A 24,751-nucleotide genomic window follows, 5' to 3' on the forward strand; every position below is an offset into this window, starting at 1 on the left:
AGAGAACTACACGAAAGGGTCAAAGAAGAACGAGATAAAGGGAATTATGCGACTATTAACTACGATAAACTTATTATTAAAGATTATTCTACACAGACAAACAACCGGAAAAGGGATCTATCCATATCACCAACTACCCCAATCCAGCCAGAGAAAAACGTACCGACAAAAAATAAGAAAAACGCATTCACACTAATGAGAGGCCGATCCAACTCTACAACATCTCTAACTGGAAAAGTAGAACACAAAGCATAGCAAATACCTATCAGCCACCGGAACAATATAACACAAACCACAATAGAAGAACTTAAAAATACTTTCCCCAAGCCGGTTGGTCACCGTGGGGACAACGACCAACACCCTCACCCCTCAAAAATGAAGCGCAACCATCTGTTAAAAATCTGCACCTACAACGTAAGATCCTTAGCATCACAAGAACGATTAATTGAACTGCTGCATGCACTGAAAAGCGTAGACTTCGATATTATAGGACTGAGTGAAGTAAGGAGAATGGGCTGCAAAATCGAAGAATTACAGGAATACATACTCTGCTATACAGGAGAAACAAAGGGACTATATGGCGTAGGATTTTTAATCAAAAAGCATTATAAAAATTGCATAGTAAATTATAGTGGAATATCTGAAAGAGTAGCGGTATTACAACTTAATCTAAACAAACAACTTCTTACACTTGTTCAAGCATACGCACCTACCGAAAAAGCGAGCGAGGAAGAACTTGATAGATTCTACAACGATCTTAGGACGGCCCAGGAAATTGAAGGCAAAACCGTATTCGTTATGGGAGATTTCAACGCCCAAATAGGACAACCATCTAGTCATGAAAATTTTGTAATGGGTAAGTTTGGATATGGGAGACGGAATGCTAGAGGTGAAAGATTAATTCAATATGCTTGCGAACAAAAACTGTTTATAATGAACACATATTTTAAAAAGAGGCACAATAGGAGATGGACTTGGGTGTCGCCAGACCATAGAACGAGAAACGAAATTGATTTTATAATGTGTAATGAACCTAAAATTATAAATAATGTAGAAGTTCTGAATAAACTGTCCTATCCGTCAGACCATAGATTAGTACGAGCATCTCTTTCATTAAAAATACCGAAATTGAGCAGGAAAACTTTCAGATCGAAACATAAGTTACCTTCAACTGACCAAGAAAAAATGTTCTACATAAAGCTACTGAAACAAAATTTAGAAAATAATATAAATCTCAATCATGATACAAAAAACATACAATATTTCTACGACAAATTAGAAAACATAATCTCAACAAGCGTTATTAAAAAACCTACAACTAATAACAGAGACAATAAAACTCACATACTAAGCGAATCAACAATAAAACTACTAAACAGGCGAACAGAATTATTAAAAACTAAAAATAAAACAAAAGAAATTAAAGAGGAACTTAAAAAATTGTTTAAATTATCAAATAAAGAAATAGCAAGAGATTACAAAAACCATAGAAGCAAAATTATAGAGAAAAACTTAGACAAATACAGAAGCATCAAACGAGCTAACAAAGAACTTACTACACATAAAGACTGGATACTTAAACTAAACAAAAAGCAAGACACAACTAAAACACGTCAGGATATTATTAACTACGCAACTTCATTTTATAAAGAATTATATAAGAAACCAGAAATAATGATACAAAATACACAGAAAAAGTCCTTGAGTACGCAACATAAGGTAGATATTGTAAACGAATTTGTTAGTGAGGACGAAGTATTAAAACATATCAAAAAACTAAAATCTGACAAAAGTCCAGGCCCAGATAATATTACCAATGAAGCTTTAAAGATAGGTGCACCAGTACTCACTCCATATCTCGCACAACTTTATAACTTAGTACTTCAAACCGAAAATGTACCTAAACAATGGTACTGCTCAGAGATAGTTTTGCTCTACAAAAAAGGTGATCCATTAGATATTGCTAATTATAGACCTATTAGCCTTCTATCTAGTATTTATAAACTTTTCACATCCATACTTTTGAGTCGGTTAACACCACTAATAGATTCCCAACAACCAATTGAACAAGCAGGCTTTCGTTCAGCCTTTTCAACTATAGATCATATCCACACGTTAGACCAAGTACTAGAGAAATATAAAGAGTTCAATCACCCGCTTTATGTAGCTTTTGTTGACTACTCAAAAGCATTCGACTCCATTACTCACTGTTCAATTTGGAAAGCGCTCGAATCATGCAAAATAAGTACCACATATATAAACATTCTAAAGAACATTTACTCTCATAGTGTAAGCAGAATACGGTTAGAAAACAAAGGAGAAGAGATACAAATCGGACGAGGAGTTAGACAAGGCGACCCCTTATCGCCAAAGCTGTTCATCGCAGTATTGGAGGACGTCTTCCAGAGTATTGACTGGAAAAACAAAGGGCTGTGGATTTCAGGCCGATATCTTAGTCATCTAAGATTCGCAGATGACATAGTTCTATTTGCCAACTCAGCCAACGAACTAGAACAAATGTTACAACTGTTATCGAACTCCAGCCAGGAAGTAGGCCTACATATGAACCTTCAAAAAACTAAAATAATGACCAATTCTCGAACTAAATTAATACAAATATCCGGTAATAAAATCGAATATGTTAACAGCTACATATATCTAGGAAAGCTAGTATCATTTAACGAAAACTGTAATGAAGAAGAAGTTGATAGAAGAATTAATGGGACATGGAAAAAATTTTGGGCTCAAAAAGAAATTTTAAAAGGAGACTACCACATAGGATTGAAGAGAATAGTGATGGATACTTGTATTTTACCTAGTTTGACATACGGGAGCCAGACATGGACATATACAAAGAAAATTAAAAACAAAATTACCACATGCCAACGTTCAATGGAACGAAGTATATTAAAAATAAAAAAAATACAGAAGATTAGAAGCAAAGACATAAGAAATAAAACTAAACTAACAGATGCTCTCCGCCAAGCTCTACATCTCAAATGGCAATGGGCGGGTCACATATCGAGATATACAGATAACAGATGGACATTACTGACAACTAAATGGGCAGGACCAACAGGAAAAAGGAAAAAAGGTAAACCAAGAAAGCGATGGGCTGATGATTTAATAGAAACGGTGGGCAAAAACTGGATGAAAATTTCACAGGATAGGATTACATGGAAGAGGAGAGAGGAGGCTTTTACCCAATAAGGGGTCCGTGGAAATAAGAAAAAATTAAACTAACATTAGATACTAAAATAAATTAAGTTAAACTAACAACTAACAAAACATTTGAAATGTAAATTTTGATTTATTACACGGAATAAATGAGCTTTATTATTATTATTATGTTTCTCTTCTCCATAATACTCGGGTACCACCAGAAGGACGGTACCCGGATCTTTGGAAGGCTTACGTGGGGACACGGATCCAACACGCAGAGGCCCTTTCGAGACTTTTAATGTGTTGTGGGACACCAGCCGCAGCCTGCCCATGACTGCACTATAGAAATACAGCCCTAGGCAGTCCGCGGCCGATGTAGGACTATTGCATGGTATGGAAATTTAATAATTGGGCTATGGATTGGGATGCTAAATGGACTGGTACTGGGGACTATGGGAAACTATGGCACCTGCCTTTCTACTAAAAGAAAGTAAAAATATGTTGGCAGGTGGTGACTCGCCCTCTCACTGTATGGGCCCCCGAAACAAGTCGCTGCAATAGTGCGACAAGGGGGCAACATATTGTGAGCAGCTAAGGATGGAGAGGCGTCCCTGGACTTTAAACTCCGATCACGCGCTCCCTGAGGGTCCAGCATCACGTGCCCACTCGCCACTTACGCTTCGCATCCACCCTTCGAGCTAAAAGCTCTCGCGACTCCACTCTGGCCGGCCGGTTAAGGCAAGCCAGAGGTGGGGGTCCTGTCCTCGTCAGGCTTCACTCCGACCGGCCGGTGAAGGCAAGCCGGAGATGAAGACAGGGGCCTCCCCCGGGAGCACTCGGTTCCCGCGGGGTCGCTACTCCCCGACACCCCGCCACAAGGTGTCCTGCGGGTTGACTGATTGCACGGGTGGAATATCTATTATCACGTAAACAATAGATATCCCAACCGTGGGCGATGGGGTCGTCACATCCCTACGCCCTTATTATTATTATTATTATAAATGTGGTCATTGCGGGTAGTTTAAAAATACTATTCGCGATTGATTTTATTTCATTAGTATCCAATAATACCAACCAATAAGTTTTATAATGTAATGTCAATGAACACACGCAGTGAAAGAAATATTTTCCACTACTGTGTTATATTAAACTGTAACATATGTGCGTCAAAAAAATACGATGCAAGCATAGAAATAAATGTTTCTAAATTATAAATTATAGTTTTATTTAAAATGGACCAAACTAATTAATATTTAACCTATGTTAATGGGTGTTTTAAAGGTGTGTTAAGTGAGTAAGTGAAGTCCTATGTCCCCAAGTGTGGTAAGGGGCAGTTGCATTATGCATACATCTGTTTCTCTGATCCATTTCTTTTAGGGACAAGTAGGTGATCAGCCTTCTGTGTCCTGCCAGACCGAGACATTTTTTTTTTCAAACTCAAACTCAAATTTATCCAATAAGACTTCTTATAGAAGCACTTTTGAAACGTCATTACATATTTTTAACATTTACCACCGATTCGGAAAGTAGTATCTACGGAGAAGAACCGGCAAGAAACTCCATAGTTGCTCTTTTAAATCATGTCAGTCTCTTTGTCTCCATCGGGAATCGAACCCAGGACCCCTCGGTTCTACGCTCACGCGTCAACCACTGTACCAAGGAGGCGGTCAAAGGTGTGTTAGTACTGTTGAATTTCTGAATGTATGTTTGATTTGGAACTTTAGAATTTATTATAGTATCTCTATTTTGACATCAAATATTATGATATAATACATGATATTCATTCCAGTAATTAATTATCAAATATTTCTGGTATAAATATCAAACAGCTATAATTAGGTTCATTTCTATTTAACGAAGTTTTACAAAATATTATTTCTGTTGAGTCTCATTGAAAAACTCAATTGAACAAAAAATGTATGCATATTCCCTCGAGTAACTAAAGGTTTTTTCGCGCGACCCTCATTGACTAATACGTTGCTGTGAGTTGTGACACTTCGCAAACGCAACAACCATAACGTAATTGAAAATTGTCATAGTCATTACAAAGCAACTACAACTTAGAACATTTTGTTTATAGGTTCTCGGCAACACCAGAGAGACAACTTGAAAATGAGTCAAGTTGAAGTGAATCGAATAGAAAGAGCAAAACAACTTAACTTTAGAGAAAAGCACCAATCTAATGTTCGAAATGTTTTGATGTATTCGAACGCCACGATGATTAGAAGCTATGATGATAACGGATACAAATGCGGTTTCTGCCCGGACCAATACACCACACCAGCTGCTTTGAAAGAACACTCCTTAAATTCACATACAACAAATTGTCTTGTAGATATGAAAGTTCGGAGCCCTTACACTGTTAAATTAGATATCACAGATCTTAAATGCAGAATTTGTAATTCAAATATACCAATGCTGCAAGACCTGCTAGATCATTTACAAAATAGTCACGATAAAGTTATATACGAGGATATTGAAAACCAATTGGTGTCCTATAAATTTGTTGACGATAAGTTTAGATGTGTGTTTTGCAAAGAGGAGTTTCGTAGATTCCCAACGTTGCAGTTTCATATGAATAAGCATTATCGGAATTATGAATGTGATGTGTGCCACGCTGGTTTCATGAACAACAATAATTTAAGATGGCACAAAAAATCGCATAAAAGGCAAAACTTAGGTAAAAAGATTGGTAAAAGTAAAGACATGGAGAATGAAGATGATTGTGCTGAAATTGAAGAAATAGAAGATCGAAATGAAACCTTAACGGAAAATAATCTCCATATATGTACTGAATGCGATGCGTATTTCGAAAATGAAGAGTTGCTCCAAAATCACGCGCTAAATGAACACTCGCTTAAAATGGACTATAACTGCAAATATTGTGATATGACATTTTTAACAGCAGATGAACTAAAACATCATCAGCAAAGTCATAGAGAATGTCTCAGTTTGTTTAAAGATGATAAAACTGACAAAAAAGTCGATAGTAAAACGAAAAAAAATAATAAAGTTAAATCTAGTGAAGTTGCCGGTAAGAAAATGGGGCGGTCTGCATTACAAATTAAATTTCGTGAAAATGTACTTGAAGTATTGTATAATTCTAATGCATCGACTATCAGAAGTTGTGTTGACTACAGATACACATGTTGTTTTTGCTCCGACTGTTACGAACGTCCGGAGGATTTGAAAAATCACAACTTGGAGTGTCACGATAAGTCCACCTTAAGGAATGCAATGAGGGCAAAACACATGAACACAACTCTAAAACTGGATATAACTGGTCTACGATGTACCCTCTGTGATACTGAGATGGACATGTTAGATGATTTAATGAACCACCTTAAAGATATACACAACAGACAAATTCACACCGATATTGATAATTACATGGTTTCTCTTAAGTTTGAAGACGACGTTTTACGTTGCACATTTTGTCGACTGGAATTTGTCCAATTCAGACTACTAATGGCACACATAAACATACACTATAGAAATTTTGTATGCGAAGTGTGTGACCATGGGTTTATAAGTAAGAATATTTATCGATCTCACCGCAGAATCCATGAAATTGGCAATTTCAAATGCGACTACTGTGAAAGGGTTATGGATACTAGAGCCAAAAAATTGAACCATGAGAGGGTGACACATGGACGATTGAAGAATTTCGATGGCATAGCGTCGAAGTATGTGAATAAGTGCCAGTATTGCCATCAAACGTTCAACGGATATACTAAGAAGCAAAAGCATTTAGTGGAAGTCCACGGGGTGAAACTTCCCGGCTTGCAGTGCAAGGCATGCGATCGCACGTTCCCAACTCAGCGCAGATACACGATTCATATAAAGAGGGATCATCTAATGGAACGGAGACACGGTTGTACAGTGTGCGACATGAAATTTTTCACGGGCCCCGGCTTGAAGAATCATATGATCAGCCATACTGGTGTGAAGAAGTATCAATGTGATATTTGTATGAAGTCATATGGCATGAAAAGTACACTGCGTGAACATTTACGTATCCATGCGGATGATAGGAAGTACGTGTGTGGGCAGTGTGGAAAAGCCTTTATACAGAAGTGTAGTTGGGCTGGTCATATGCGAGCTAAACATTCGGAACTAGTGTGAAGAAGATTGGAGTCGAAATAAAATTGTTCATTTAAGCGTTAGCGTTGATTATCACCGAATTATGAAATCTATATAAATAACGGGTTCCACTTTTTGTTTCTTAATTAGTTTATGTGAATAAGTTGGTGACCATGGAAAAGATATACGACTTATATATATTTTGAATAAATTTCGTAAGTGATATCGTAAGAAAAACAAACCGATTGCTAGTTTGTCTCGGTAGGCATGTATACTTAAATACTTAATTTTATAATTAACTAGCGGTCCGCCCCGGCTTCGCCCGCGGTACATGTTTACGTCTTCTCTCCATAAGAACCATCCTCGTACTTCAAGGAATATAAAAAAAATACGAAATCGGTTAAGCTGTTCTCGAGTCATGCGCATACGAACACATTTTGCAATTCATTTTTATGTTATACAGAGTGCCACTATTGGTATACTAAGCGCGAAGGAACTTGTAGTTTTGCATAGACTGATCACGTAAAAAATACTTAAACAACAAAATTACGTCAAAATTTTTTTGCTTAATTTTTCTTGGAAATCCATGTTTTCTTCTCTAGCTTCGCGCAGCCGTCATATACCGCTTCTCAAACGATAGCTCACGTGCTGGTGACAAAAATGGGCGGGTTGCTTGAAGGGGTGTACGTACATAGAGTTTTAAGAATTCTTCTATTTGGAAAAAAAATTGGTCTGGAATTTTATAAGTATTTTTAAGTACTCAGCGTATGCAAAACCATAACCTCCTTTGAGCATAGAGCATATACCAACAGTGGGACATCCTGTATACAGGGTTAGTTTTCAATGACCAGCCAAAATTTAAAATTAAGATCTAGATATTAAACTAAAGGTACATTTGAAACATTATTGTAGGATGAAATAAAATAAAAATAATAGCATTCTTTTGAAAATTTCTTAAAATTTCCTAAATCGTAAACACCGCCAGAATCAATGCACTTGTGTGCGTGCGCGCATCGCCATATTTATGTGTGTGCTAACTTCTACCTATCTAGGTTGTTGAACTGAATTGTGCTTTTGTAATGTCCACACGTTCGCTTTTTAGTGGCGGACAGGAATGAAATCTAATAAAAAAAACGTTTTTTTTTTCATTAGATCTAATATGTTATCGATTCTGAACCATTTATGAAAATTTAGCCGGTCATTGAAAACTAACCCTGTATATGAAAGTGTTCTCATTGCGGGTAGTTTAAAAATACTATTCGTGATTGATTTTATTTAAAGATTTGTTATTAGTATCTAATAATACCAACCAATAAGTTTTATAATTTAATGCCATTGAAAACACACAGTGAAACAAATATTTTCCACTACTGTGTTATATTAAACTGTAACATATTTGAGTCGGTTTTGTCAGAGAATATAGTGTTATTACGTTGCAAGCGTGGAAATAAATGTTTCTAAATTATAAATTATACTTTTATTTTAATTGGACCAAATTAATTAATATTGAACCTATGTTAATGGGTGTTTTATAGTCGAGCCAAATTGATAGTTAACATTTGAAGTCTATCAATTTTTTCTTCGATTAAAGACGTAACCTGCTTAATGACATCGATTAAATTGAATTAATCGATACAGACTTGAAACATTTGTCAATCGAACTTGAAACACATGTCACTTTTAAAATTCATCAGGCGAATCCCTGTCCCAGTAATACACTTTCTTCCGTAAATTTAAGGACCAAATAAGACAAGTATAATACATAATAAAAAAACAACACATTTATTAATTTATGATGATTTTTATTCACAAGTAATCAATGCATTCGATTCTAGTTGTCAGATTTCGATTTTTAGAGTAACGTCTCTGGTATTTAAAAAAAAAAGTTTATTGACACAAAATTGTATCGACGTCAGTTCTTTAATTCAGAAATTGTGTATTATGTTTAGAATGGTTTATCAGTAAAATGAAATCTTAAAATTATGTGAATCGGTCATTATTATTATAAAAATGTATTCGTAATTGAAAAAAGTTAAGCAAATGTGCAGTTCTACTAAAAGAAATATCATGTAGATCAAGACATTCCTTATTTTAGAAAAGTTGAAAGTTTCTCTGTATATGTCTTCTATACAGATAAGAACGACCAGAGACTATCAAGTTTGGGCTGTGGTTACTTTGGCAGGAAACAAGTACCTAGTAAAGGTGTATAAAGCTTTCATTATAGTTTAAAAGCTAAATTTTATATATGTTACTTGGGGATCTATAAAAAGATGGTACCTCAAGAGCCGAACAGTTTTCATGGTTCTTACATCTTGCCAGACACATTTAAAAATAACTATCATATCATCAAATTCACATAACTACCCAAAAGTGTAACAAATATGAAATAACCCACTAAAAACATTAGTTAACTATAATATTAAAAAAATAATAGTATAATTGTATAACCGGAAGGAAGTTAGCGCGGAAAGTTTTTTTTTTTTAATTATTAATATCTCAAAAAATTGCTCCTTAAATGCTCCATCAGAATCAGTAATTGCTCCACTTCTATAATTATTAGTTTATTTATAATTAATTTAAAAAAAAATCCAAATACTGAAAACTTGATTTCCCTATAGAATGAAAAATATTCACTTTTCATAAAAAATTTTTTTGCAAAAAAATTGCTCCTTAAATGCTCCATCAGAATCAGTAATTGCTCCACTTCTATAATTATTAGTTTATTTATAATTAATTAAAAAAAAATCCAAATACTGAAAACTTGATTTCCCTATAGAATGAAAAATATTCACTTTTCATAAAAAATTTTTTTGCAAAAAAATTGCTCCTTAAATGCTCCATCAGAATCAGTAATTGCTCCACTTCTATAATTATTAGTTTATTTATAATTAATTAAAAAAAAATCCAAATACTGAAAACTTGATTTCCCTATAGAATGAAAAATATTCACTTTTCATAAAAAATTTTTTTGCAAAAAAATTGCTCCTTAAATGCTCCATCAGAATCAGTAATTGCTCCACTTCTATAATTATTAGTTTATTTATAATTAATTTTTAAAAAAATCCAAATACTGAAAACTTGATTTCCCTATAGAATGAAAAATATTCACTTTTCATAAAAAATTTTTTTCCAAAAAAATTGCTCCCGATTTGCTCTATCAATTACAAAAAAAATTATTTAATTTTGATAATTTTTACAATAATTAACTGAAAAACTATGTTTGCATAGTAAACTACTGCGCTGTGACGTCATCAATTATTGTCGTTGCGACGCATAAGGGCCATATTTACATGTATCAGCACTGCAGCGATATGTATAGACCTTAATGTTTATGTTTTCTTATTTATATTATTCACTAGATTTCCGCCCGCGGCTTCGCCCGCGTTTTCAAAGGAAAACCCGCATAGGTAGTTCCCGCTAACGCAAACGATAGCAACTTGACACCGAAAGATGAATCAAACGACTGAAACACAAATTAATTGATAATTACTTGAAGTTTTAATAATACGAATAAACGTACGAGTTTAGGGATGGGTAGGGAAATGTTTATAAAAATACCTATAATAAGAATGATTTAAATAGGTACATAATAATATCTGTTCCTTGAAATTTTGCTAGATGAAAACTCAATAATTAAAATATGGCGCCTAGATATTCTTAGAGTATAATTAATAGCAACATAAGGTAAGTACTAAGTATTAAATAATAATATTATTATTCCCAGCATAAAACTTATTAATGTCATTTTAAGGTAATTAATCATATTAAATAGTTGCTCTTTTAAAATCATGTCAATATTACATAATCTGTAACTTATATCTAACTTCATAATATATCATTTTCATCTTCCATATATTCCTTAATGCTATAATAGGCTCTCTGAACTAATATATTTTTTACATGAGTTTTACCTGAATTTAGCACTACCAAACTCTTTAATACAATGTGGAATTCTGTTGTAAAAGCGTATACCTAGACCCATAAATGAATTTTTAACTTTGGCTAACCGGTAAAATGGCATTTCAATTTTATTTCTGTTCCTTGTGCCATAACATTGTTTATCTCCTACTCTTGTGTGTAAGTCGGCGTTTTTGTGTACATGCAAAATATTATTAAATATATACTGTGATGGTACAGTAAGGATACCAGTATTCTTAAAGAGATCTCTTAGCGAGTCCCGAGCACGTAAATTATATATAGAGCGAATGGCTCTTTTCTGTAAGATAAATATAGTTTCTATATCTGCTGCCCTGCCCCATAGTAGAATTCCATAGGACATAATACTTTTTATACACCATTACAATTAATCTAATATTGATTGTGTTCATTGGTTACATTTTTAAAATCTTCGTGTTTTATAAATTTATAAGGAATAGAAAAAATTCGATCACGAGGCGGGACTCGAACCCGCATAATTTCGTGATCGAATGTTTATATTCTTTATATTTATAAATTTATATTTATAAAGCATTTGAATGTCATAAAACCAAAAATATCAAATTCAATCTTCGTGTTTTGTGAATTATTTAATAAATCATTTACGTGATTCTTTTTTTGTTCGATGCGGGATGGTGTCGAATTGGTCCCATAAAAATTTTATTAGGATAGGCCCAGTATTTTATTTTATGAGCATTTTTGTCTGTATTTGTATATGTTGCAAGTGCAAGTTTGAAGTCGGTTGTTTTTAACGCAGTTATGTCTTGTATGTAAAACCTTTTGTCAAAAATAAAATTCTTTATAATTAGCACATATTTTATTATTTATACTCTAGTGAAAAATTTTCAGGTGATTATATAAAAGTAGGGCTCAATTTTTTCGCGAACCCTACTTCTAAATAATTACCACTCTTCAATAATTTAAAACTTCTTGACTGAATCCCTTCACACCCTAAAATAAAAAGTGCCTATTAATTTTTCTTATAGTAAACAGAAATTCAAATTCAATTATAAAAATACTTATTACCGATTTAATACTTTGATGATAATTGATAGTAGAAATATTTATTACTAACCTTGATATTGTTGTGGACATGATGAAATGTCTCCATATTATGTTATATGTAATATATACGATGGTATACAAAAATTATTATCATTCGAACCTGTAATCCTAACTTGAAGACTCAATAAAACAAAAATTATAATTATTTCTTATTATTCTTATCATCAGAACCCTTTAGTTTCTGTGATCTGTGATCAGAACCAAATAATTACATGATAATAATTAACCTTTTAAGTAATACCATCCTACTAATCTATACTTCTATACTAATATTATAAAGAGGAAAGGTTTGTATGTATGTATGTATGGTTTTCACGCATAAACTGGCACAGACAATCTTTAGACCCTGAGAAAGAACATAGGCTACCTTTTATTGCGAAATATGTACCACGGGCGAAGCCGGGGCGGACCGCTAGTAATATAATAAATGCGAAAGTTTGTGAGGATGTGTGTGTGTTTGTTACTCATTCACGCAAATACTACAGAACCGATTACAATGAAATTTTGCACACATATAGACCGTAACTTGGATTAACACATAGGATAGGTTTTATCCCGGTAATCCCACGGGAACGGGAACTATGCGGGTTTTCCTATGAAAACGCGGGCGAAGCCGCGGGCGGAAATCTAGTGAATAATATAAATAAGAAAACATAAACATTAAGGTCTATACATATCGCTGCAGTGCTGATACATGTAAATATGGCCCTTATGCGTCGCAACGACAATAATTGATGACGTCACAGCGCAGTAGTTTACTATGCAAACATAGTTTTTCAGTTAATTATTGTAAAAATTATCAAAATTAAATATTTTTTTTTTGTAATTGATAGAGCAAATCGGGAGCAATTTTTTTGAAAAAAAATTTTTTATGAAAAGTGAATATTTTTCATTCTATAGGGAAATCAAGTTTTCAGTATTTGGATTTTTTTTTAAATTAATTATAAATAAACTAATAATTATAGAAGTGGAGCAATTACAGATTCTGATGGAGCATTTAAGGAGCAATTTTTTGAGATATTAATAATAATAAAAAAAAAACTTTCCGCGCTAACTTCCTTCCGGTAATTGTATATGTAATAATGTTATTACTTATTTTTTACGGGGACTTATGTTAATGGAATTTCACGTATCTCGATGACACAATAACTAAAAAGTCATCGAGATACATGGAATTCCATCAACATAAGTCCCCGTAAAAGATAAGCAATAACTTTATTACTTGTATATTTTACTATTATTTTTTTAAATAATAATTATAGTAAACTAATGTTTTAGTGGGTTATTTCCTAGTCAAAGCAACTACAACTTGGAACATTTTGTTTATAGGTCCTCGGCAACACCAGAGAGACAACTTGAAAATGAGTCAAGTTGAAATGAATCGAATAGAAAGAGCAAAACAACTTGACTTTAGAGAAAAGCACCAATCTAATGTTCGAAATGTTTTGATGTATTCGAACGCCACTATCTTTAGAAGCTATGATGATAAAGGATACAAATGCGGTTTCTGCCCGGACCACTACACCACACCAGCTGATTTGAAAGAACACTCCTTAAATTCACATACAGGAAATTGTCTTGTAGATGTTAAAGTGCTGCGCCCTTACACTGTTAAATTAGATATCACAGATCTAAAATGCACTATTTGTTATTCAAATACACCGACGCTGCAAGACCTGCTAGATCACTTACAAAATAGACACGATAACGTTATATACGAGGATATTGAAAACCATTTGGTGTCCTATAAATTTGATGACGATAAGTTTAGATGTGTGTTTTGCAAAGAGGAGTTTCGTAGATTCCCAACGTTGCAGTTTCATATGAATAAGCATTATCGGAATTATGAATGTGATGTGTGCCACGCTGGTTTCATGAATAGCAATAATTTAAGAGTGCACAAAAGAAAACATAAAAGGCAAAACTTACGTAAAAAGATTGGTAAAAGTAAAGACATGGAGAATGAAGATGATTGTGCTGAAATTGAAGAAATAGAAGATCGAAATGAAACCTTAACGGAAAATAATCTCCATATATGTACTGAATGCGATGCGTATTTCGAAAATGAAGAGTTGCTCCAAAATCACGCGCTAAATGAACACTCGCTTAAAATGGACTATAACTGCAAATATTGTGATATGACATTTTTAACAGCAGATGAACTAAAACATCATCAGCAAAGTCATAGAGAATGTCTCAGTTCGTTTAAAGATGATAAAACTTTACATGATCATTTGATGATCCATGCCAATGGCATTGGTTTTAAATGCACAGAATGTGAGTTGTCATTTGTACATGAAAAAGAGATGCAAGAACATATACAAGAGAAGCATGGTAAGTTATTTACAAGGTGATATGAATAATACTGTGACATTGAAGGAAATTATAACTTCTGATTTATTTTTATTTTTAGGTACCCCGGAAACTGACAAAGAAGTCGATAGCAAAAAGAAAAAAATTAAGAAAATTAAATCTAGTGATGTTGCCGGTAAGAAAATGGGGCGGTCTGCATTAAAAATTAAATTTCGTGAAAATGTACTTGAAGTATTGTATAATTCTAATGCATCGACTATCAGAAATTGTGTTGACTACAGATACAAATGTTGTTTTTGCTCCGACTGTTATGAACGTCCGGAGGATTTGAAAAATCACAACTTGCAGTGTCATGATAAGTCCACCTTGAGGAATGGAATGATGGCAACACACATGAACTCATTATCTCTGAAACTGGATATAACTGGACTACGATGTACTCTCTGTGATACGGAGATGGACATGTTAGATGATTTATTGAACCACCTTAAAGATATACACAACAGACAAATTCACACCGACATTGATAATTACATGGTTCCTCTTAAGTTCGAAGACGACGTTTTACGTTGCACATTTTGTCGAGAGGAATTTGTCCAATTCAGACTGCTAATGACACACATAAAAGTACACTATAGAAATTTTGTATGCGAAGTGTGTGACCATGGGTTTATAAGTCCGACTATTTATCGATCTCACCGCAGGAGCCATGAAATTGGCAATTACAAATGCGACTACTGTGAAAGGGTTATGGATACTAGAGCCAAAAAATTGTACCACGAGAGGGTGACACATAGACGATTGAAGAATTTCGAAGGCCCAGCGTCGAAATATGGGTATAAATGCCAGTATTGCCATCAAACGTTCAACGGATATAATAAGAAGCAAAAGCATTTAGCGGAAGTCCACGGGGTGAAACTGCCCGGCTTGCAGTGCAAGGCTTGCGATCGCACGTTCCCAAATCGGCACAGATACACGATTCATATAAAGAGGGATCATCTAATGGAACGGAGACACGGATGTAAAGTGTGCGACATGAAATTTTTCACGTCCTTCGCCTTGAAGCAGCACATTATCAGCCATTCTGATGTGAAGAAGTATCAATGTGATATTTGTATGAAGTCATATGGCAGGAAAAAAACACTGCGTGAACATTTACGTATCCATGCGGATGATAGGAAGTACGTGTGTGGGCAGTGTGGACAAGGCTTTATACAGAAGTGTAGTTTGGCTGGCCATATGCGAGCTAAACATTCGGAGCTAGTATGAAGAAGATTGGCGTCGAAATAAAATTGTTAATTAAGGGCTGATTTTTCAATCGTTGGTTAAAACTTATTCATCGAATAACGTACTAAACTACCATTTCAAAAATGTATTGTAATTGTCCGTATTTGACAGTTTACAGGTGACATTTTAAAATGTTCGTGTAATACTTTATTGGACGGATAAATTTTAACCAAGGATTGAAAAATCGGCCCTAAGTGTTAGCGTTGATTATCACTGAAATATCCTAAAACGGGTTCCAATTTTTGTTTATGTGAATAATAGTTCAGGATACATCGCCCATTTTTGCAAGTGACTATTATCAAGCTGATTTCCGTTTGTAGCTTTATTTTGATGAGACACCGAATAATTTCGTGTACGAAACTCTCGATTGTGGTAGCTAACAGAGATAACAAGGATAAAATTTTATGATTTGATGGTTCTCAAATATTTATTACGCAATTTGTAGGACAATATGTCTGTTGAATTATATAAACATTAACTAAGTGAAAACAAAAAAATCAGCTTGTTAGTAATCATTTATGATGACCTCGTTATCGATACACTTTGGAAAGGGGGACTCTTTGAACAAACCATAGATTTTGTAGGACAAATATTTTTTCGAATAATTTAGGTAATTATCTTGAGATTGAACAAAAAAAAATATTCAGTTAGTAATAAATATTTGAGAACCATCAAATCAAAAATTTTTATCCTTGTTATCTCTGTTAGCTACCACAATCGAGACTTTCGTACACGAAATTATTGGGCGTCTCATCAAAATAAAGCTACAAACGGAAAATTAGCTTGATAGTAGTCACTTGCAAAAATGGGCGATGTATCCTGAACTATAAATTATCAACCATGGAAAAGATATACTTATACGATATATTTTAATTAAATTTTGTAAGTGATAAATGGAAGTATTTTATGTACCCACACACATTTTATAAACCTTAAGATTTAACTGACAACAATTTATAGATATCTTTCTAATTTTTACGAAGGTTACTTAAATGAAAGTGATTGTTTATTTAAATAAGTCGTATAAAATCATGAATGTATTATAAAATCAAGATACTGATGGGAAAGAGCGAGCAGTGAAACAGTTAGAAGATGATCAAAATTTAAACAACAGATGTTAAATCAGAACAATCAGGTGAACTGAATGACGAAATAGCTCAAATTGGAGACACGAATGTTATAAATAAAAAAGGTGAAGAATTGGCAAAACATAAAATTAATTTGGTAGCTATACTTAAAAATTCCACCGCGACTCCGATCCGATGTCGAGGCGGAATAGGTTAGGTATGCGTGCTGTTATTGCGCACAAGAATTCCTTCGGATCTGGTCCTAAGGATTTGATGTGCGTAGGACAGTTACTGTTTTGGCGAACGAACAAAAAATTCCTTATATTCGATTAAGCAAAAAAACGCGATAAAATTCGTTACGCCTAATTATAAGTAAATGAGACATTAACACACATAATGATATCCAATTATTCAATTATCCAATATTGTCAAATTGGAAAAACAAACCTGAGGGCTAGTGTGTGTCTCCGTAGGCACGTATACTTAAATACTTAATTTTATAATTAACTAGCGGTCGGCCCCGGCTTCGCCCGCGGTACATGTTTACGTCTTATCTCGATAAGAACCATCCTCGTACTTCAAGGAATATAATTTTTTTTTACGAAATCTGTTAAGTTGTTCTCGAGTTATGCGCATACGAACACATTTTGTAATTCATTTTTATGTTATAGATAAGAAAATGTTCTCATTGCGGGTAGTTTAAAAATACTATTCGTGATTGATTTTATTTAAAGATTTGTTATTAGTATCCAATAATACCAACCAATAAGTTTTATAATTTAATGTAAATGAACTCACTGTGAATAAAATATTTTCTGTGTTAATTAAACTGTCACATATTTGCGTCGGTTTTGTAAGAGAAGATAGTGTAATTATGCATGATGATGATGACATGATGCAAGCATAGAAATAAATGTGTCTTAATTATAAATTATAGTTTTATTTAAAATGGACCAAATTAATTAATTTAAAGGTGTGTTAGTACTGTTGAATTTCTGAATGTCTGTTTGATTTGGAACTTTAGAATTTATTATATCTCTATTTTGTCATCAAATATTATGATATAATACATGATATTCATTCCAGAAATTAATCATAAAATATTTCTGGTATAAATATCTAAACAGCTATAATTAGGTTCATTTCTATTTAACATGGTTTTACAAAATATAAAGCTATTGCATAGCTTCTATCGGGGGCTTTGGGCGCGGGGACCGAATCAAGAATTCCGTAACGAAAAAACCTCACGCTCCCCACTCAGACGGGCGGAGGTGTGGCTTGAAGTCATGCTATGCAATAGCTTTACTGCGGCAGTCTCCGAGCGCCACACGTCTTTTTATTTCTATTGAGTCTCTCTGAAAAACTTATTTGAATAAAAAATGTACGCATAATTTCAACTAATAATAATTAAAATACCAGGCATTTGAATACCTTCCCTCGAGTAACTAAAGATTTTTTCGCGCGACCCTCATTGACTAATACGATGTGTGACACTTCGCAAATGCAACAACCATAACGTAATTGTAAATTTTCATAGTCATTACAAAGCAACTACAACTTGGAACATTTTGTTTATAGGTCCTCGGCAACACCAGAGAGACAACTTGAAAATGAGTCAAGTTGAAGTGAATCGAATAGAAAGAGCAAAACAAGTTGACTTTAGAGAAAAGCACCAATCTAATGTTCGAAATGTTTTGATGTATTCGAACGGCACGATGTTTAGAAGCTTTGATGATAAAGGATACAAATGCGGTTTCTGCCCGGACCAATACACCACACCAGCTGATTTGAAAGAACACTCCTTAAATTCACATACAGGAAATTGTCTTGTAGATATGAAAGTGCTGCGCCCTTACACTGTTAAATTAGATATCACAGATCTTAAATGCACTATTTGTAATTCAAATACACCGACGCTGCAAGACCTGCTAGATCATTTACAAAATAGTCACGATAAAGTTATATACGAGGATATTGAAAACCACTTGGTGTCCTATAAATTTGATGACGATAAGTTAAGATGTGTGTTTTGCAAGGAGGAGTTTCGTAGATTCCCAACGTTGCAGTTTCATATGAATAAGCATTATCGGAATTATGAATGTGATGTGTGCCACGCTGGTTTCATGAACAACAATAATTTAAGAGTGCACAAAAGAAAACATAAAAGACAAAACTTACGTAATAAGATTGGTAAAAGTAAAGACATGGAGAATGAAGATCATTGTGCTGAAATTAAAGAAATAGAAGATCGAAATGAAACCTTAACGGAAAATAAACTCCATATATGTAGCAAATGCGATGTGTATTTCGAAAATGAAGAGTTGCTCCAAAATCATGCGCTAAACGAACACTTGCTTAAAAGGGAATATAACTGCAAATATTGTGATATGACATTTTTAACAGCAGATGAACTAAAACATCATCAGCAAAGTCATAGAGAATGTCTTAGTTTGTTTAAAGATGATAAAACTTTACATGATCATTTGATGATCGATGCCAATGGCATTGGTTTTAAATGCACAGAATGTGATTTGTCATTTGTACATGAAAAAGAGATGAGAGAACATATACAAGGGAAGCATGGTAAGTTATTTACAAGGTGATATGAATAATACTGTGACATTGAAGGAAATATTAACTTTTGATTTATTTATTGTTTTAGGTACCCCGGAAACTGACAAAAAAGTCGATACCAAAAAGAAAATAAATAATAAAGTTAAATCTGGTGATGTTGCCGGTGAGAAAATGGGGCGGTCTGCATTACAAATTAAATTTCGTGAAAATGTACTTGAAGTATTGTATAATTCTAATGCATCGACTATCAGAAATTGTGTTGACTACAGATACACATGTTGTTTTTGCTCTGACTGTTACGAACGTCCGGAGGATTTGAAAAATCACAACTTAGAGTGTCACGATAAGTCCACCTTAAAGAATGCAATGAGGGCAAAACACATGAACACAACTCTGAAACTGGATATAACTGGTCTACGATGTACCCTCTGTGATACTGAGATGGACATGTTAGATGATTTATTGAACCACCTTAAAGATATACACAACAGACAAATTCACACCGATATTGATAATTACATGGTTCCTCTTAAGTTCGAAGACGACGTCTTACGTTGCACATTTTGTCGAGAGGAATTTGTCCAATTCAGACTACTAATGACACACATAAAAGTACACTATAGAAATTTTGTATGCGAAGTGTGTGACCATGGGTTTATAAGTAAGAATATTTATCGATCTCACCGCAGGAGCCATGACATTGGCAATTACAAATGCGACTACTGTGAAAGAGTTTTGGATACTAGAACCAAAAAATTGAAGCACGAGAGGGTGACACATAGACGATTGAAGAATGTGAATAAGTGCCAGTATTGCCATCAAACGTTCAACGAATATAATAAGAAGCAAAAGCATTTAGCGGAAGTCCACGGGGTGAAACTGCCCGGCTTGCAGTGCAAGGCTTGCGATCGCACGTTCCCAAATCGGAACAGATACACGATTCATGTAAAGAGGGATCATCTAATGGAACGGAGACACGGTTGTACAGTGTGCGACATGAAATTTTTCACGTCCTACGAATTGAAGCATCACATGATCAGCCATTCTGGTGTGAAGAAGTATCAATGTGATATTTGTATGAAGTCATATGGCAGGAAAAAAACACTGCGTGAACATTTACGTATCCATGCGGATGATAGGAAGTATGTTTGTGGGCAGTGTGGACAAGCCTTTATACAGAAGTGTAGTTGGGCTGGTCATGTGCGAGCTAAACATTCGGAGCTAGTATGAAGAAGATTGGAGTCGAAATAAAATTGTTAATTTAAGCGTTAGCGTTGATTATCACCGAAATATCCTCAAACGGTTCCACTTTTTGTTTCTGTATTATTTATGTGAATAAATTTTTAACCATGGAAAAGATATACGAGTTATATATTTTGATTAAATTTCGTAAGTGATAAAGCGTAAATGGATGTCTTTTATTTACCCACACACAATTTATAAGCTCTAAGATTTTACTGATCATATATTATAGATATCTTACTAATTTTTACGGAGATAACTTAAATAAAAGTGATTCTTTATTTAAATAAGTCTGTAATGCATTATAAAATCAAGATACTGATGGGAAAGAGCGAACAGTGAAACCGTTAGAAGATGTTACTATAATTGGTCGTTTTCTTTATAGGTTCTCGACGTAGCATCATAACTGAAACAACAGATGTTAAATCAGGACAATCAGGTGAACTGAATGACGAATTAGCTCAAATTGGAGACACGAATGTTATAAAGAAAAAAGGTGAAGAATTGGCAAAACATAAAATTAATTTGGTGGCGATACTTAAAAATTCCTCCGCGACTCCGATCCGATGTCGAGGCGGAATAGGTTATGCGTGCTGTTATTGCGCACAAGAATTCCCAGATCCTAAGGATTTGAAGAAACACACACTGCAAATGCATGAAGAGAAAACGAGACTACGGTTAATGGAAGGGAAAGATATCTATAAATTTCACGCAAAGCTCGATATAACCGACCTAAAATGCAGTATTTGTGCTAGTGATATTGACGATCTGGAAAAACTTATTGAACATCTCAGAAACGTTCATAACGTCACAATGCACATGGATGTGAAAAATCAACTGGTACCCTTCAAGTTTGGTAGCGAAGGACTGAAATGTTTTATATGCTTCAGCATGTATCATAAATTTAAATCGCTTCTAGAGCATATGAACGTACATTATAGAAATTATATATGTGACGTGTGCAACGCTGGATTCGTGAACCGTTGTATGCTCGCTCGGCATGCGGAAAGCCACAGGCTCGGATCGTTCAAATGTATGTTCTGTCCGAAGGTATTTGACACGCTCAGGAAGAAACGGTCGCACGAAAAGTGCGTGCACACACATTCGATACTCAACAGATGTGGCTATTGCAACGAGAAATTTAGGGACTATAGGAAAAAAGAGAAACATCTCATAGCAGTTCACGGTGCGGTCAATGTAGAGACGAAGTGCCAAGCCTGTGATAGGTCATTCACGAATCAAAAGGAGTACAATTCCCACGTGAAGAGGCTACATTTGATGGACAAGCGACACAAATGCCCAGAGTGCGATATGGCCTTTTTTACCACTGGAGAGCTGAGAGATCATGTTGTGAAACACACGGGTACAAGGCAGTTTGAGTGTGAGGTGTGTCATAAGACGTATGGAAGGAGGAAGACTCTATTGGAACATTTGAGGATACATAAGGATGATCGACGGTTTAAGTGCGAGCATTGTGGGCAGGCGTTTGTGCAGAAGTGCAGTTGGCGGGGACATATGCGAGCAAAGCATGGGGAAAAGGTCTAGTGAGATATGAAGATTGTTATGTATACATTGTATGGTTTATTTAAAGATACTTTAAATTTAACAAACATTTGAATATTGTAGTTAGTATACTTAAGAATAAATTATTAAGAAGAAAACTTAACGCTTCTAAGTTATCACGAAAATGATAACCCGTAAACTGTTAATTGGAAATTAATTAAACTTTCCTGTTTATTTTACGCTAGCGGATTTAAACGAAATGCTGAGCTTGCTTGAAATGCTGTGGGTTTGTGTATGTTTAAAATTATTTAAACATACTCAAACCCACAGCCTATTTCAAAAATTTGATTTGAACTACGACTTCTGATATTATTTACATCCATGATTTTAATAAATAACATTATTATTATTTTAATTAACAAATTACAGCAGTATGTCAAGGTTATTATCTAGGGTAGAATCAGATAATTTATAATTTAAGTTAATGATTGAAGATATCGTTCTGTATTTACTGCAAGATAAGTAACAATCTTATTTCTATAAAACGCTATGCAAATAAAACCATGTATTTATAACCTAATTATTTGATCGATAACATACGAAAAATGTATATGCACTTTATTACATCATCACCACGTTTGTAATATATACTTTTCTTTATAGGTAAAAGGGTACGATTGAAGTCTGACAGCAGGGAAACTGCTAAGACTGTAGCGAATGAGAACAGTGATCCACCGAAAGTGACGCTAGGTAAAGAGTTGGCTAAACATCGAACCAATATTAGAGAAATCATTCGTTGGTCCAACGCCACACCAATAAGATGTAGAGGTGGTATTGGATATGCGTGCTGCTTTTGTTCAGACCAATATCCTGATCCAGCTGATCTAAAACGACACACAATAGACGGCCACGATGAAGAAACCAAACGGGATTTCATGAAAGGCAAAGATATGTACGGATTCTTTGTTAAATTGGACATCACGTCCCTCGTATGCAACATTTGCTTGCAGAATATTAACACTCTTGAAAATCTAATGACACACCTCAAGGATGAACACGACAAAAACATTTACACGGATATCAATAATCACATACTGCCGTTCAAATTTGAAAGCGAGACGCTCAAGTGTTTCATTTGCTTGAACGTTTTCAACAAATTCAAAGCTCTACAAGAACACATGCATACGCATTATAGGAACTTTATTTGCGAGGTGTGTGACGCTGGCTTTGTCAACAAGCACCTTTTGTTATGTCACAGGGAGGGTCATAAGAAAGGCACGTTCGAATGCACACAATGCACAGAAGTATTTGACACAGTGCGTAAAATGAAGCAGCATATACGGAAGGTTCACAACGGGAGTCTGCCGCACAAATGCGGATATTGCAACGAGAGATTCAAGGAGAATTTCCATAAGAACGAACACTTGGCCAAAGTGCATGGTATCGTAGGACCGGCTATCAAGTGCCAAGCGTGTGATAGAACGTTCGCGACGCAACAAACGTGGTTGTTGCATACGAAGAAGTATCACCTAATGCAAAGGCAGTATAAATGCTCTAGGTGCGAAATGGACTTCTTCTCGAAGAGGGAACTGAACGATCATATGGTGAAACATACAGGGACTAGGGAGTATAGATGCGAAATATGCTTTAAATGTTACGGGCGGCTGAAAACGCTGAAGGAACATTTAAGGAGACTACACTCGGATGAAAGGAGAAGGAACTGAGATGGTTAAAATTGTGCTTTGTATACTGATCTTAAGGTTTATTGTCGCGTGACAAAATATTGTAAGAAGAATTTTGGAATAAGCTCAGAGGGGATTCCATGATGACTCCAAGCAGTATTAATTCCAGCGTAGATTTAGCGTCATCATTATCCAACACTGCTTGAAGTAATCATGGTAACCCCTAGATATTATTTTTACTCAGTCAAATGTGTATCGTATACAGATCTAATTATTATTTAATTTTGTACGTTTGTATGATTTGATGTTTATATATTTATTGGAAGTTTCGTTTTGAAATAAATTTTTATCGGTGATTTGAGTGTGCTGATTATTCGTGCATTAATTTTAAAGCATAAGCAAATCCCTAGCCAATTATAAATTATTAAAACCTATTTTTTATAATTGCCAAATATGTTATATAAGAAAAACCTCCTACTTATTTTGTAGAGGTTTCTACATACATTTAACGAATTGTGTTGGAGCCTTTTTCTAAGCATGATTTATTTAACCTAACTGACACTTAAAATATTATAATAAAACTAGCTTTCCGCCCGCGGCTTCGCCCGCGTTTTCAAAGAAAAACCCGGATAGTTCCCGTTCCTGTGGGATTTCCGGCATAAAACCTATCCGATGTTTTAATCCAAGTTACCCTCTATATGTGTGCTGAATTATATTCGGTTATATATTAATCGGTTCAGTAGTATTTGCGTGAAAGAGTAACAAACACACAAACTTTCGCATTTATATAAGTAGGATAGACAGTTGCAGTATTATTATTACATGCGTATTAGTTAG

The 24,751-nt window shown here is 34.5% G+C and overlaps 2 protein-coding genes across 2 annotated transcripts in view; both read left to right on the forward strand.

Moving 5' to 3' along the window:
• LOC123702570 overlaps positions 1–24,751 on the forward strand; it is a 95,682-nt gene that overhangs the window by 54,619 nt on the left and 16,312 nt on the right. The window contains exons 5-11 of the mRNA XM_045650344.1: positions 5,243–6,124; positions 14,458–14,580; positions 14,660–15,826; positions 18,492–19,496; positions 19,576–20,562; positions 21,115–22,230; positions 22,896–23,885. Coding sequence (XP_045506300.1) covers positions 5,243–6,124; positions 14,458–14,580; positions 14,660–15,826; positions 18,492–19,496; positions 19,576–20,562; positions 21,115–22,230; positions 22,896–23,885 — 6,270 coding nt within the window. The remainder of the gene's footprint in view (positions 1–5,242; positions 6,125–14,457; positions 14,581–14,659; positions 15,827–18,491; positions 19,497–19,575; positions 20,563–21,114; positions 22,231–22,895; positions 23,886–24,751) is intronic.
• Positions 16,596–20,895, forward strand: LOC123702476 (zinc finger protein 91-like). Its single transcript, XM_045650237.1, has 3 exons — positions 16,596–17,038; positions 18,492–19,496; positions 19,576–20,895. The coding sequence occupies exons 2-3, from the start codon at positions 18,524–18,526 to the stop codon at positions 20,715–20,717; spliced, it is 2,115 nt and encodes a 704-aa protein (XP_045506193.1). The 5' UTR covers positions 16,596–17,038; positions 18,492–18,523; the 3' UTR covers positions 20,718–20,895.

Source organism: Colias croceus, chromosome 23, assembly GCF_905220415.1.
Source record: "Colias croceus chromosome 23, ilColCroc2.1".
Lineage (NCBI taxonomy): Eukaryota > Metazoa > Arthropoda > Insecta > Lepidoptera > Pieridae > Colias > Colias croceus.